Consider the following 15,700-nt stretch of genomic DNA (forward strand, 5'->3'; position numbering starts at 1 on the left):
TTTTGATACGGGGATTAAAAATGACACGGCTGCCATGCGTTGTCATTTCTGCCCGGGCCGACGTACGTCAAGGGAGAGACGTGACATTGGTCATCGGCATGTTTGATATTGCATGGTATTACGTTTCTTTTTTCTCTCTCTCTCTCCCTCTCTCTCCTTTTTCCCGTGAAGGTCTGCGCAATTTGAAATTTTCCATCACACGCGTCAGGCATGTTGCCAGAGTTCGATGTGTATAGTGTGCGATAGTTCGCGATAAATGTCGAGGAAAAGTGGAAAGAACGGGCAAAGTGGAAAAGCGCGCGAGGAAGCAAATTAGAGGATGGGAGGGTGGGAGAGACCCAACTTATTACTAGGTAGATATTAATATTAATATGTCGGCACGATTTACGATTTACAGTCGAGTGCATCCGTACTTGGGGCGCGCTTAACTCTTAATATTCTCCAATTTTTTTCCCTCTCCGCGATCAAACGGAGGAGAAAGAACTATTGGATTTTCTGACGGTCGATGCGCAATTCAGGCTAATTTCATTCAAACGCGTTATTTTTGTGCGCGCGGAGAGCCTGTTTTCGTTTCGATTCTTGTTAATCCCGAAGGAGGACTGGCTTCTTGTGGCCGAGATTTATGTGCATCTGAAATTTGCGTGTCGTTTCCTCGGCGATGTTTGAGTGACCGTGCCTCCTCGCACGTGATACAACTAAACAGCACGGTTCACGGCCGGTTCTCATTTTGCGGAAGATTAAACGGGATTGCATAAGGTTTCCTCGTGAATGCGGACGCACTGGACACCATTAACGCACTCGATTGTGCTTAGCGCGCGTTAGCGATTATACCCACTTCGTGTATACCCGCCTATACGACCGTTAGCTGCGGCAGCTGCAGCAACGCGTGTACGATTATATACGGTCGCGGCATTGTAGGCGACGGAGCGGCCGCGTCGTCGCGTTGCGTCGCATCGAATCAAAACCGGGACCTCTATATTGTACTTAAGCCCATACAACGGTGGATTTGCGTGGTACGTATGCGGCACAGTCAAATCGTACACAGCTTGTATATGTCAACCGGGTCGCACGTACGCCAACCGAACGGTCTATTAGCTCGTGCCTTCCTCGCCAGGCGATTCACAAGAGGCGCGAACGCCAGCGAGGCTTCTCCGTGAGAAATTCGGATTTTGCTGAGAAATCCGTCAAGTGGCTTATTTCGATCGGGTGGCAGATGAGAGAATTGAATTCTACGATTCCACGCGTTGGCCGTCGTGATTTTACAATTAATTTCCGTTTCGGCTGTGCAATTTTTATTAAATGACGATTGAATTAACAAAAATAAGGCAAATAAATGTTATTTGAGGCGCACGTTATATTTGGCTTCACCGGATCTTTATTAGCCGTCGATAGTCGATTTCTCAGATGCAATTAATTATACTTTGTGCATAACTTAGTGAGACGTGCTAGTATCAAGTTATCGGTCGTTCAACATGTTAATTCCGAAGGGGTCTCACTTCGCGGAAGTTTCAATTTCAAACTTTGTTACAAGTTTGAAAGATGATACATTTTCAACGAGATGTATAAATTCAAATTCAATGGAGAATCTGTCATTAAAATGTACAATGCGATAGAAATGAACGTCTGCCTGGCTACCTCTCCCACCACCTAATGCGTAGTAAAGGTATATAAAATGAGTAGTAAAGATATATAATTATGCGCCATTTGTGCGCTCTTACAAAATGAAATGCAAAAATTTTACGCTTTACTCGTCTAGACAGAAAATAATTTTTAGTAGGGGGGGGGGAGTTAGCTGGGAGGGACAGACGTTAAAATTTCTTTAAAATGAAAGAGAGAGATTGTTAAACGAATCATACATAACAAATTTACAATTTTATTAAAATTTTCGAAGATAAGTTAGGTGGAAAGGCTTTAAAATATCTTTTAATTAAAAAAGATCGTTAAAACAATTATATACAATAAATCTACGATTTACCCGCATCTGACGCAAAAGGTATGATTGTCATAAAATTTTTAATTACGGGAGAGGCGGCTAAGTGGATATACTTAATTACAAATTTTCGTTTTAAGTGAAAGAAATCGTTGAGAGAACTAATTATATACGACAAATATTTATTATACGCTCTTTCATATCCGCGTTAATTTCTATTTTTGCGCTGCAACTGTCGACGTCTGTATATATTTCCGCCGCGTATATTATATCACGTGGATTTGACGGTTCGTGCGAAAATGTAACCGAGTAAATGAGAACTCGAGTATTTCGCGAAAGTCCGGGTAATTACTCGGATGCACGATGTATCCGGGTAACGGGATATCAATATCTCCAGTTTAAACCCGCGTTGTATCTCCGTCGAAAGTGTGTCTCCAGTGTCCTTCGGATTTAGTTTCCGCCCCGAAAGAGCTGCTGCTGTCACGCGCCTGGAAAGTCCGATCCGTAACAAAAACCTAAAGGGACATATTACGTGCGCGTATCGTGTAGCATGTGAGGACACTTCGGGCGAGTGTAATCACGTTGCTCACTTCGACTTTACGATTATAAGATTATATTTATTATATATTAATCGAATTTTCCCTTACTATTGAAACGTACCGTTTTACACCGTGCCGAAGCGCACGGCAATATACTTTCGCCACTAAAGAGAATCGATTGAAACGCGAGCCCTAGACGCGTCTGGTCATTCATCTTATATTTAGATGTCGACAAGAAAACGTAAAGCGCGAGTAAAATGTGCGCAAACGGCCGAAGAGGAGGAGAAGGAAGAAGTATCGAACGCTACCGAGTCGTTGTGGCGGGAATATGGGAAGAGGAAAACAATCGAGAGAATGAAAATCCTACGGTACGGAGGATACGCGTACGTTCGCGCGCGCGTGCGGTCCGCGAGATGGCCGAGGCGAAAACGAACAAAAACGTTTCATCGCATTTCTACCCGCGTGGTATCGTCGCACAACATCGGTTTTATTACCGGGGGGGCCCCTCGGTGCATCGACAAGTCAAGTGCAACGCGATACGTATCGTTTCCCGGCGGCGTTTTCGCTTCATGAAAATAATGCCGGTTTTTCCGACGCAGCCAGTTTTTCGTAAAGAGTACACACACACGCGCGACCGGATATTGGAATTTTCAATGGTCGTGTTCTGCGCCAGTAGGGACGGCGGACCGGCCATCGGGAAGGGACGGCGCATCGGGGTGCAACGAGCCGCGTGATTCATCGCGAAACGCGCGACGCGAGTCCGGCATGCGTCGTTGCGCGCATTCGAACAACGAATCATGCCTCTCGCCGCTATGTTGTGTCGTTCCTTGTGTGCGCACGATTTTATTAATTTCCCGTTATGCAAACGAGACCCCCTCCGGGATTTGACGCGCTCGAACCCTCCCCCCACTCTTTCTTCACTTTTGTGTCCCTATTTTCTCCCGTTTTTCTTTTTTCCTTTCCTTTTTCGCCCCACCAAGTACAATTCGAAACGAAATGTGCGCGCTGCAAGATAAAAATACCGATATCTGGACATTGACCTAAACCACGGGACATTCTTGTCGTTTTAGTTTTCTCAACTACGAATATACTAAACTTTCGATCATGAATATATGTAGAGGAGAATATGGGGTAATATCATTCGGTCAGTGGGTCAATGCCATTCTATAAGTTCCCGTCCTTTTGCGAGGAGCCGAAAGCAATATCAAACAAAATAAGTAAACATCGTGTGAGCATCGCATAAGTGTAAACATCGCTGACCGGCATCATCTCGAGGTCGTCGGGGTAATCCCGACCAAATCTCACTTTTCGCTTTTTTATCTGTTTCTTTGGTGCATATTTTTATGGGATTTTTCGCACCAGTCCATGTCATAGTAAACATCTATAGATATCCATTGCATTAAACTGACCCCGAATCTGATATTTCCTACCAGTTTTATAAGAGTTTCCGCTTGGATGACTTCCATTCTCCATTTTACCTTACATATATTTAATACGCACATATATTCTATATTATTGAAAGTTTAAATATTCGAATCTAAAGACCAAATTAATGAGAGCGTCCTGGTTTAAGTCCGGACATATCCGGGCATCGGTAACTTTTACGTTATTTGGTAGCGAAACACTCGTGCGAGATTCTCCACGCGGACGAGTAGCGCTCACGGTCGTAATATACAGTAAACACTGTCTGTTTGCCGTTCAATTACGTCTCCTGTTTTAGCACGGTAAACACGTAAGAAGCCATTCAAAAAGTTCAAAGTTCCTCTCGCTCATGAGTCTCGGAATATGTAAGATCGATGCGACCGTATATTTACCGCGTGTTTGCTCCGCACAACGCTAATCTCGAAATCAGATTACGAGAGCGGGCAAGCAAGCGAGTTCTCGCGCTTTTTTTGCCTCGCCAGGCAGCAACAGCTACGTGAGTGATCACCACGTTTCTCTAACCGTGGAATTAAGAGCCCATTAAACGTCTGTATTTTACATCAGGCACGTCGATTTAGTATTCGCGGTTTAAACGGGTGTGCAAATGTCAAGGTACTTAGAAAAGCTCGAGATATTCCGCGGGATTAATATTCGTGAATGTAAAATGCATTCTGTCAAAATTCTCTCTCTTTCTCGAGCGAGCGAGTGGTGCGATAATACAAACATTTCGAATATGCACACACACACGCGCGCGCGCGATGTTGCTGCGTTTTACACAAAGTTTAGTTAACAAGCACTTTCGTTAAGCCAAAATTAAGTGCAAAATATACGAATTACGTATGCACGTGCGCAAATTGAAAGGTCCGCGCGCAAAATTGGACGGGCTTTATTTTCATTCGCGTCGCCAAGTCCGAAGGACGAGCTCGCTCGAAATAAAAGCGTCATAAAATTTTACTGCATTCAATGTAACGCACTTTTTATTGGGTCTTTATTTGCTGGACGTCTGTTCGCGTCCCGTCGCATTTCGCGTTGGACGCCTCGCTGCGTACCGTCGCTATTTTTAATGTTTCGCAAAATCGTCGCGAAGCACAACGTTATTAACAATATTTAATATGTACTGATATTACCAGAGACAGAGGGAGAGAGAGAGAGAGAGAGAGAGCTATGCATTATGTCGTTGTATATTCACCGGATATTCTTATCACGACGTGCGATCGCCGCGTGCATTTTCCAATCCCCGCTTCCGACGCGGAGTCGCGCGTAATATATATTATGCGCGCGTTAATTCGCTGTGTTCGCGCGCGCGTGCGCGAAAAAAGAGTGAGAGGGGGGGGGGGGGGNAAGAAGGGAGCGAGAGAGAGGAAAAAAGGAAGCGCCGCCGGCGCATGTAGCAACAGCGCGAATAATTAATTTATTGCCACTCGCGTAGCGTTTTAGCGGTAAATTTCAGCGTTTGTAAAACCGGCCGCCGTTGACAAAATGTCAACAGTGAAACTTTTAATCCCGTCAGACGGGCGCGCGTTCGCCGGGCGAGAGTGTTAATCGCTCGCGATTAAAACCGATGTGGAATTATTATCGGATCTCTCGTTTTCCCCGTCTCGCTTCTGCGATTTTGCATTTCGGTTATTTAGGTACCGCCGCGACTGCGAAACACGCGGCGGTGTGTCGGCCGCGATCATTTCGCGCCGGCACACATCGCGGCGCAACCCCGCGAGAATTCTCGCGTCGCATGCGAAGATATCGATGAGAGACTTTAATTCCCTTTTCGTCACACACGTGCGCACAGCGTACGTAATGGAAAATTAATTATCGCCCTGTCATCCCGCGTGTGACATCGCGGTTTATTCTCCATGGGAGAATTCCCTCCCCCCTCTGCCCCTCCCACCCCCTCGGGCTCTTTTTTTCTTTTTCTTTCTTTTGCGAACGCAACGCGTCGCGACGCGAGATTAAACAGAATGAAATTACGACGGGGCAAAATCGTTGCACGCTGCGGTCGGTTCGATTCGGCATTCGGTCGCGCAATATGTTCCGCCATTAATTTCGCATGGTTACTCTCTTCGATTATTCCTGCCGTGTGCGTGTGTGTGTGTGTGTGTGTGTGCTCGTTAAGAAAAATCTGCAGCTAATTAAACGTCGCGCACATTGCGCCCGCACAAAGGCCTAAAATCCGGGAAATTCGCGGTTTAAACTCGCGAAATCGCGTGTCCACGCGCGGAAAATGAAAACCTGATTTCCGGGGGGGGGGGGGGGACAGATGGGACAGGTGCCCGAACACGCATTATTTTTCGCCCGGTTGTGAAAAGCGCAAGCGCGCCGGTCTTTGTACAGCGCTAGACACCGCGAATTTGGATTACCAAACGAGCCGACGGCGAGCGCGAATCCGGTAACCGTGAAAATTGAATTATTAATCAACTTGACGCGGCTATCGCGGAATTAATATCAAAGAATAAATATTTGGCAGCTCCCCGCTCTGTTTCGCTGTTATTAATTGAAGGTCTAATTAATTAAATAGGAGATTCGCTCTCACCGTTGCGTTTAATACGATGCACGCTAAGCTGCGCGCCGTTTGCACGCGACCGCCGGATCCGCCCGGTGCTGTGATTCGTGCAAACACGCGGAACACGCGATTTTTCCGCGAGCAGATCTTACGAGTGTGCAGCCCCGAAGTTCGCTACTGTGTACTGTAAACAAGCCATTAGGAGAGAGGAGAAGGCGGGCGGAGAGCGCGTGCGGACGGAGTCGCGCACGTTTGCAATTCTCTATATCTCCCTATCTCTTTCTCTCTCTCTCTTTCTCTCTCGCCCGCCCGGGTTGTTTCTGTGTTCATCCTTTTGTCTGTTCGCGCCGCTCCGAACTCCCACGACACGCATAACTTACTCACGTCCCCGTTTCCTCGTCGTGTTTCAGGAAGATGCGGGCACGGGTCGCCGTGCGAGCAGCTCTGCTATGAGCTCCACGATGGCATGTACGAGTGCGACTGCAGAGACGGCTATATACTTCATAAAAATGGATACAGTTGCGCAGGTGAGTAGTCGATTCGATCTTTATACCGGTCGCGCCGATGGCCGCCGATTCGCATTCATGGCGAGCGGCGTCTTTGATTTCCCTGACAAAATTCCGCCGAGTTTCGCGCTCCGACGAGTCTCCCCCGCGTACACGGACGGCCGTATTGTTTTTAGGGGAAGCGCTACCGCTCCACCGTGAAATATCTCGTTTTGATTCCGGGAAGCGATATCACGAACGCTCCGGAAGCGCTCTCTTTCTCTCTCTTTCTCTGTATGAGCGCGCCTTCTCGCCCCCCCCCCCCCCCAATGTTTTTTTTTTNTTCGCCGTCCGATGAGTACAAATTTCGTCGTATTCGAGGTGTAGGTATTTTATGTTTGTTCAACTCTCTCAACAGTCTACGCTGAGAGAAAAATACGTTATCGTGGCAGCTATAAAGGTGATTGTTAATGGATATATGGTTTAATAAATTACTTTTATAATTTCTATAATAAGAAATGAGGCCGGAAATGACTATAATTTCTCTCAGTATATGTTTCATTAGAGTTGTGCAAATCTTTATCGAGGCTGGTTGGAGGTTACAAAGAATTAAAATTTCGACTCGAGACGACACATATTTTTTTTTTAATTTCGTGGTTTACGGTTATTCCTGTGTATTTCTCTGGGACGTACTCTCTAATTCGCGCGTTCTAAGCCCAAGAGATTCGCGAATGTGAAATGGAGCCGTCTGCGTGCGAGTTGTGTTTAATTACTGCATCGTGCGAGATTAAAAGAAAAAAGAAAAAGGAAAACAACGGCTGAACGATAATCCCCGGTGATTTGGTGTTTTCAATTGCCCGGTAACAGCCGTGGAAATGATAACACAATCCGCATGGCGCGCGCGCGGAATTTATTTAACGCACCGTCGAAAAATTACGAGGTGCGAGGTAGGAGGATCCGCGCTGCAAATTTATCCCGACAATCTCAAGTTCAAGCTGTTTACAGTGCACCGTGCCCGTATTAAAGGTAATATCTCATTTCGCAGGCGGAATTGCGCGCGGCGGAATACATTTCGCGTCGCTTATGAAATACGGACGCGAAACGGACGGGCATTGTGAGAGAAAAAAATACGGGCAAAATTATCCATAAATCACGCTCGAATTTTAGAGACGGGGTTCCCCAGCCCGTGATTCATCGTCGGCCTAATCGTACGCGCGGCTTTTCGAACTGTGGCGATGGTCGTTCTCGTAGGTCGCGCGCTCCCATAAATCCGATACGCATAATCGGCGCGCGCGTCACCGACGAGCCGCCGTTCGAATTATCGGCGTTTGATCTTAATTTATCGGGACGCGCAATCTATCCGATCACTCGCGAAGCCGCAAAAGCCGATCGGTCGTTCGACGGATTCGCCGGTAGTGGGCGAAAAATGAGGAAAAATCAAATCTCGCCGAAGCGAAAAGGTGTCGGCCGCAAATTGTTCGGAATTAATTTCACGCCGGCGAATTAATCGCGTCTGCTTCACGGTGCGCATCCGGCGACTGCTGCGGCAAAATTACACGGTTTCGTATACGTCCGACAGACATTTTTCTCGCGGACGCGGCCGGGAAATTCGGTAGGGAAGTTCATCGAGGCGCGATCGCCTCTGTTAATTGCTTTCCGATTGTTTGTTCGCGAAATTCTATTTATTACGGGTTCGCCCTCAATCGCGGAATGCTTATCTCGGTACACCCGTGGCCAAAGTTTTCCCTTCTCGTGTTGCTGCGTTGAATTCGCCACCCATCATGACGACGACGACGACGATTTCTCCCGGAGAAGCTCCGTGGACGGGCACGTCTTCGTTTGTCCATCGGAATCAGAGCGGAATCTCGAGCAGTGTTATAACAGATACATTTTCTGAAGTAACTGGATACAGACACTGAAGAGGAAATGTGAGTAAATATAGATGCAGATATAAGTTTGAGGTAAATAACTAGATATAGATACGTATATTATTTTTCCTTTTCAGTATCTGTTTTTGTATCTAGTTACTTAGAAAAACGTATTTACTACAACATCGGTTTCAAGGATCCGAGCCGAGAAATTCTGATAAATTCGCAAATTTGCAAATCGGAAGTGCATCAGCTTCGCCAGTGTCGATATCGGTGTCTTAATATCGCTTCGCGCGAGAATCGCGATAAAGGATTAGCGAGCTGCGTCTCTCGCGTGTTTGCCTCCGCGCTTGCCCCATCGTTTGCATTGATTTGTCTATTTATCTATGAAGTATGATGGACTCGGCACGATTGAATTAATGCCCATTGTTGCCGATTCAAACATGTATACTAATATTAGCTTTTCATTGCGGGTCTGCGTGTGCAATTCATTAACGATATTATTGTATAACAAATGTGATATTATTCAACCGGGTGTCAAATATTTGCGAACGCCAGATGTATCATCATGCGCGGTCGAATGTGGCTGTTTCGTCAAAAACTCGATCAATTGTTTGCTATGACGATCCATTTCGAGTAAACGAGAGATAATGCGATCCCGATCGTCGGTTGCGTGTCGCGCCAAGCGAATGAAATTCTTTTTTATTCACTTTGTTTGAATCGAGGAAAATTTAAGTAAAAAATTCGACGTAGAGTATATGCAAGCACAGAATGTGTTTGTTGAAATTAGAAGTTACAGTCAAGGGAACAGAATAAAATATCTTATAATCTAAATATCTTATTATACTGACGTCGTACCGAAATTCATGAATACCGGTATTGTGCAAAATTTCAATATTGGATTTGAAATACCGATATTATGCCGAAATTTTCATAGTACTGGTATTCATACAAATCGGTTTTTTTTTAGGTTGTTCTATAATACCGATATGAAAACAGCATTTTTGATGCCGGTTTCAACCCCTGATATAAAATGGTTAACTTCTATTACTACTTCATATTTGCAACTTTCATATAATTTCAATTGAAATATTATCTCATGGTAAAAAAAAATGTATATAGATTGGTCTCGTTACATGTCTGTATTGTTACAATCCATATCACAGCGATATTTATTATGTATAATTCTCCTGATTATAATTTTTTAACTATGCCGTTTTGTTTTAGCTCCATATACCATACACTTTTCTCTCAGTATAGATCCAGCCGAATTCATTTTTCAGTGTGTGTGTGTGTGTGTGTGTGCCTCACGGCGGCGGATTTTTTCAAATTGAACAAACACCCTCCGTGATCCCCCCTCTCTTTCAAGCTTAAAATTCCAGCCCTCTTGGACCTCTACCTCGCGCCATTCCGCTTATTACAAAGTCCGCAATGCGCAATACCGCGGAGGTAACGCCGATAGTCATCGACATTAACATCGATCGCTGATGGTTCGTTCGTTCATTCTCCCGTAACGGCGAAACGATCGCGCTACGATCACCATTCCTTTAATAACGCGATTACGGCCAGTCTTGGAACGGCCGCCACTATGAGAGCGTCCATTCTAAATCGAGCTTGCAATCGCGTTCCGATCGGAATCGCCGGAGTTTCAGGAATACTCCGAAGAGCTCACCGATGTGCTTCGGACTGTTTCTCGGGGTTTTTTAAATATGGTGAATACCGTTGCCGCACTCCACGCGCACTTACGTGCAATTTTGCTTTCGCCCTCCTGCATACCGCGAAAGCGTATAATGCGCGAAATGCATTTCGTGCCTCATAAGATTCGCGTGCTACCGCCGCCCGGCCGCTCGACCTTAAAAAACCGGCAGAATGGGATTTTTTCGCGTGTTGACACACGTGTATTTTCTTTTTCTCACCACGCTACAATATTACCGGGAGGAAAACAAATGGAATAACAGCAATCTCACTATATTTTATAGTCAATTTTGGCCGCGACCACACATTTCTGGTTCTTTTAAGTAAAATATAGCAAAGTGAGCGGATTTCTATTTGTAAATTTATACGGATTGTTCATACTATGCCTATATCGTAATTATAACTCACATTATAGTAACATTTGTTATAGTTACGGTTTTATTGTAATGTGTCTGTAATTTTTTAACAGTACCATTACACGATAGAAAATTTTGTGTAAATAATGGTCCGCTGAAATTTTTGCTACTTTAACATGGGAATTAAAAAAATGCACAAATATATATAAAATTAACGTATTCATCTTATTAACATTATTTTTTCACATATTTATCTTGTCAAAGTAACTCAGAAATTTCAGCGGACCGTTATTTACACAAAATGTTTTACCGTGTATACTTTCAAGTATTATGCATTCTCTTTCGGTAAACATTTTAACATATCATTATTTAGCGGAGAATTTTATCTTCATGCCATTTATTCTACGTGATTTCTTCATGCTGTTTCTTCGACGTAACTTTTTCAACTAATAACTGTAAACCGTCTTTTTCATGTGATTATTGTTTCGAGCTTGCCATTGGATCAAACGCTTGAATTGACGGAAATCTCGGGAAGCTTGTGGGCTTAAATTCTCCAATATTACGGAACTCGAGCGAAAATTCTTTCGCGCTTTTGGCGAAATTTTACGATCGCGTCGCGCGCGTCTGCATTTCGAGTATACTTTTTATGAATCTATAAAATTGAGATTAATGTCGATTAAACCCTATCAGGATGCGTTATTTGAATAAAAACAGCCGGCGTCAAAGGCCTTTGAAGATTCCCTCCCTCGGCAAGTTCAAGGAGGCACCGGCCGGAATGAAAGCTCCGTACGACAGGCCTATTAAATTTTAAACGTTCGGATTAAATGCCGGGAGCGCGGCGCCCACCGCCACTCGATCCGCCGGCGAATATCGCGTCGGAATGTCGGTGTGCAAGGAAGTTGGAAAGAAACGGTCGAGTATTCCCCTCGAAAGCCCGGTGGCTTTCGGACAAAGCGCGCGCGGCCGTCACTATCGAGCGTAATTGCCGCGACGAACGTCAGCGTCGGGACGTTATTGCCTTGCTCGCGGGAACAAATAAATTGCGTGCGAAATCCACGTGGCCGAATGAGCGAGGAGAAATTCGAGTCGGCAAACACGGACTTCCGGCGGGGAGGATCCTGAGAAGGATCCTGTGGAGGAGGTCCGCAGGAGCGACTATTTCAGGCGGACTCCGCTTTCAACGTAAATTAACTAAATATAAATGTAAATTCAATCAAGTGTCGACGTTTGTGGGAAAGGGACGGGGACCCTTTGTGATTCATTTGCGCGGCCGTTGGCTTGAAAAAGGTATATCGCTCGTAGAGAATTGCAGCTATTCTTCCCATCGCAATCCCATCTCGTCACGTGACGCTCTTAATGCTCGAATGACGTTTCGGCAATTACGCTTTATTTCATTTAGCTTTATCACCTGTGACAGTTTGTCTGTTTGTCTCTTTCTCTGGTTACACAGTGACGTAAGTGTATCCGAGAATCGATAATTGTGCACTTATTTTCGTTCCAACTCTCGCGTACAAAAATCATTAGCGGGATAAGCATTGATGATCCAACCGGGAAATAAAGTGTGCGCTTATATAAATGTCTTTGAAATATTTCGGCGTTTATTCGGGAGCAATTTTCAATTCACGATGAATGCGCAGTTCGACTGAGGTATTCACACGGTAGTGTGATATAGAGCGCGGAAAAAGTTCGGTTGGACTTACCCGACAATGAACGAACCAAATGTGTTTTGATCGGAAAGGAATAACATTTCTGGCTCTTTTACATCAAATTCGATTTTTACACTCGAAAAATTTTGCATTAAAATCGGTCCGCTGAAATTTTGTTAACACATGAGGAATGTGTTAAGAAATACACAAATATGTATTAAAAAGTACACAAATATAATGTTGAACGTACGTTAACATGGTTTAACATTATATTTACATATTTCCCAACACATCTCTTCCCTCCATGTTAAAGGAACACCAAATTTCAGTGGATTGTTTTTAACACGAATTTTTCTTACCGTGTATAACTCTGTTTCCTTCAACCAAAATGCGCACTTTGTTTGCGTTCATTGCCACGCAAATTCGACCAAACTTTTTCCTCCCGTGAGTTATCGAAAATACAATGGGAACGAATGACCGGATCGAGCGAACCGCGATAAAAATTATATCGCGGCGTTTAGAGGAGCCCTCGAACGCAGCATCCCTCGACGCCGAGTCTCTTTCGGGAGTAATCGAAAAACGGCACGAGAAAGTAAGAACTGTGAGAATCAGGTACTCTCACACACACACACACACGCGCGTACGTCACGTACACACACGCGAAGTAAACTCACCCTGATGAGTTCCAGTCCCGCAAATTGGATAGTCAGCGGGCTTACGTGTAAAATTGCATCATCATATCGTGTAGTTTTTTGATTGCTCCCAACGGAAAAGGAGGAGGAGGAGGAGGAAGCGGCGGCAGCAGCACGGGATAAACTGTGTGTCCGCCGTGTGACGTTCCCTTCTTGTCTCGTGGAGCCGCTGGATTTCCGAGGAGTGTTGACACGGCAATCAAGAACCACGTCCTGTATTTTTCATCTATAAAACACTTCTCTCTCTCTCTCTCTCTCTCTCGTCCTCCCTGGAAAGCGCGCTGGACTCGTCGATTCTTCACGCACCGCGATTGCGGTCGATTGTTGACCATCGCCACGAGGGCCGTAATCGCGGCGTGTCCATCGCGACAATGTGGCGTTAAAGCTTCACCGCCTATAATAGCGTAGGCCCTGTCGATCCTGCAAGGCCATTTGCCAATGTCGCGCTGCCGGATCGGGTGTCAATCGATCCACGTTAACCGCAAAATAGGATCGATCAGCGTGAGTAACTATCGGTTAGCTTTGCCGGTTGTGTTCTGTAAACGGCGAAAGGTGCCGCGCGTTGAATCGCGCATCGGAGAACACAAAAGCCGAATTGCTTTCCTCCTCCTCGAATCGCGTTCGACGTTGTCGAACGGACCAACGGAACGGATCTGACGTACACGATGTGCGCATGCGGTTTGTTTTCACCGCACCGGCCGATCTCATTCGCGAAGAGACTGCGTTGCCTACTCAGAAGATCCACTGATCGTGGGATTTTTGCACTGCTGTCGGACCACGAATATGTTATGCGTTCAATGAGAGCGAGATAGATAGGTAAGCAGAGAAAGCATTATTTATTGTGCGATTCTCACGAGACGCAATTGCCTAAAGCGTTGTGACAAACAACACCGACGGAAAAGTATTTGGGTATTTGTAATTATAATCATCGTGATGAAAAAATTGTAGTCAGAATAATTTTTCTAGTAAATGTCGCTTTAGTATCAATGATAATAACTTTACTTGCACATTCCTACTATTATATATATGTAATTTATATTATTCCATATAATTGCGCTAATCTTCAAAATTCCCACCATCGTCCCTGGCTGTTTCGAGTTTTCGCGCACACTTCCGGGCTCGCAGACAGAATCGAAGTGTGTTCAACGCGCGAGACGTACGCGCGTTGTGCCTGGGTGTAAATAAATTTTCCCGAATACGAAACCCAATACGCGAGCTAACAGAGCTAACGAAACCCGGCACAGTCCGCGTGCGCGCGCGCGCGCCGGCCATCGATCCGGCCGCTCATGTATCTCTCGTTTCGGCTGACTTTCGACGCCGGCCGCGTTCGCGTTATTATTCCGCAAGCCCGGTAATAACCAAATTAACGCTATACACGAATTTCCGATGCGGCTCACGTAGTTGTGTGTGCGCGCGCGCGCGGCTTACGCCGGGGCGACGTAAGCGTAAGCGCCCCGAAGTTCGGTATCGCGAGCTTGCCTCGAGCGATCGACGGGGCTTTGGTCCCTACTGTCGTTGCTCTCTCTCTCTCTCTCCCTCCCCCTCTCAGCCCCTCGTCCTCGTCTACGGCAACACGAACGGGGTAAGTGAGTTTGGGTCAGCGTTCAAGGAACTCGAAGAGCACTATCCACTACCTCGGCCTCCGCGTAGTCTGTGTGAGTCGCACACGGACGCTCGTGAAAACTCGTGCGCGACCAACGGATAAGTTCCTAACGACCCTTCACCTCGGTGCCACCAGTGCCGGTTGCATGTGCGACGAACCAGTCGTGTTGCATGTGCAACAGTTCGTGAGATTCTTAGCGCTGTTAGAGGACCACCAATGCGTTGTACGTTTAATGAGAGAGAGAGAGGGAGAGGGAAAGGAGAAAGAAGGAGTTAACACGTTGCTAACCGATATCGGCTAGATCTACCCTCTTCTCTGTGACCGTCGATCGTCCGATTAACCTAAACTTCTCATGATTCCGGAAAGAAGTTATTTTTACTTTTTAACATCTCATTGTATCGACTCTTGCGTTGCGAGAATGATAAAAATTCAGGTCAAGACATGTTACTGCGTAGTCTTTAAAATGGAATCAGTATTATTACTGAAAACAGTGAAATCAGTCGCGATATACATACCTTTTGATGTCTGGTGAGATGCGATTCGCGCAGTTAGCAATGTGTCAGGAGCGACAGAATTGCGCTAATCTTCGAATTCCACCGAATGTCGACGTTTGCCGTGTACGGCGCGTGCGAACGCGATCTGGCGCCGATTTATTGGTGGGTGGATGGGGAGGGGGTTTCTGTTTATTCGCAAACAAACGTGAAGATCATTACGCCGCGTGTGTGGCATTCAAGTCCGCACTCAACGAAATTACGCCGGTTTCAATCACTCGTTCAATGGTTTATATCCGACGATCGCCGGCGTCGAGTTACTCTAATTGCAGATGCAGATGCGAACGCCGAGCTTCGTTAGCGTTCCCCCCTATATTTTTTTTTTTAATTAATGAAGTAATTCCCTATTGGATGGGTTGGGAAAAGCTGGACGCGCGAGCGCGCTCCACGGCCGTAATGAACAATTGGTTGTGTCT

At 45.7% G+C, this 15,700-nt stretch overlaps 1 protein-coding gene across 2 annotated transcripts in view; it reads left to right on the forward strand.

Moving 5' to 3' along the window:
* Positions 1-15,700, forward strand: part of LOC106746602 (pikachurin) — a 112,624-nt gene that overhangs the window by 13,534 nt on the left and 83,390 nt on the right. For both annotated transcript variants that reach the window (XM_014623359.1, XM_014623358.1), the window contains exon 3: positions 6,799-6,915. In XM_014623359.1, coding sequence (XP_014478845.1) covers positions 6,799-6,915 — 117 coding nt within the window. The remainder of the gene's footprint in view (positions 1-6,798; positions 6,916-15,700) is intronic.

The sequence above is a fragment of the Dinoponera quadriceps genome, unplaced genomic scaffold, assembly GCF_001313825.1.
Source record: "Dinoponera quadriceps isolate SergipeBrazil2010 unplaced genomic scaffold, ASM131382v1 scaffold1573, whole genome shotgun sequence".
NCBI lineage: Eukaryota > Metazoa > Arthropoda > Insecta > Hymenoptera > Formicidae > Dinoponera > Dinoponera quadriceps.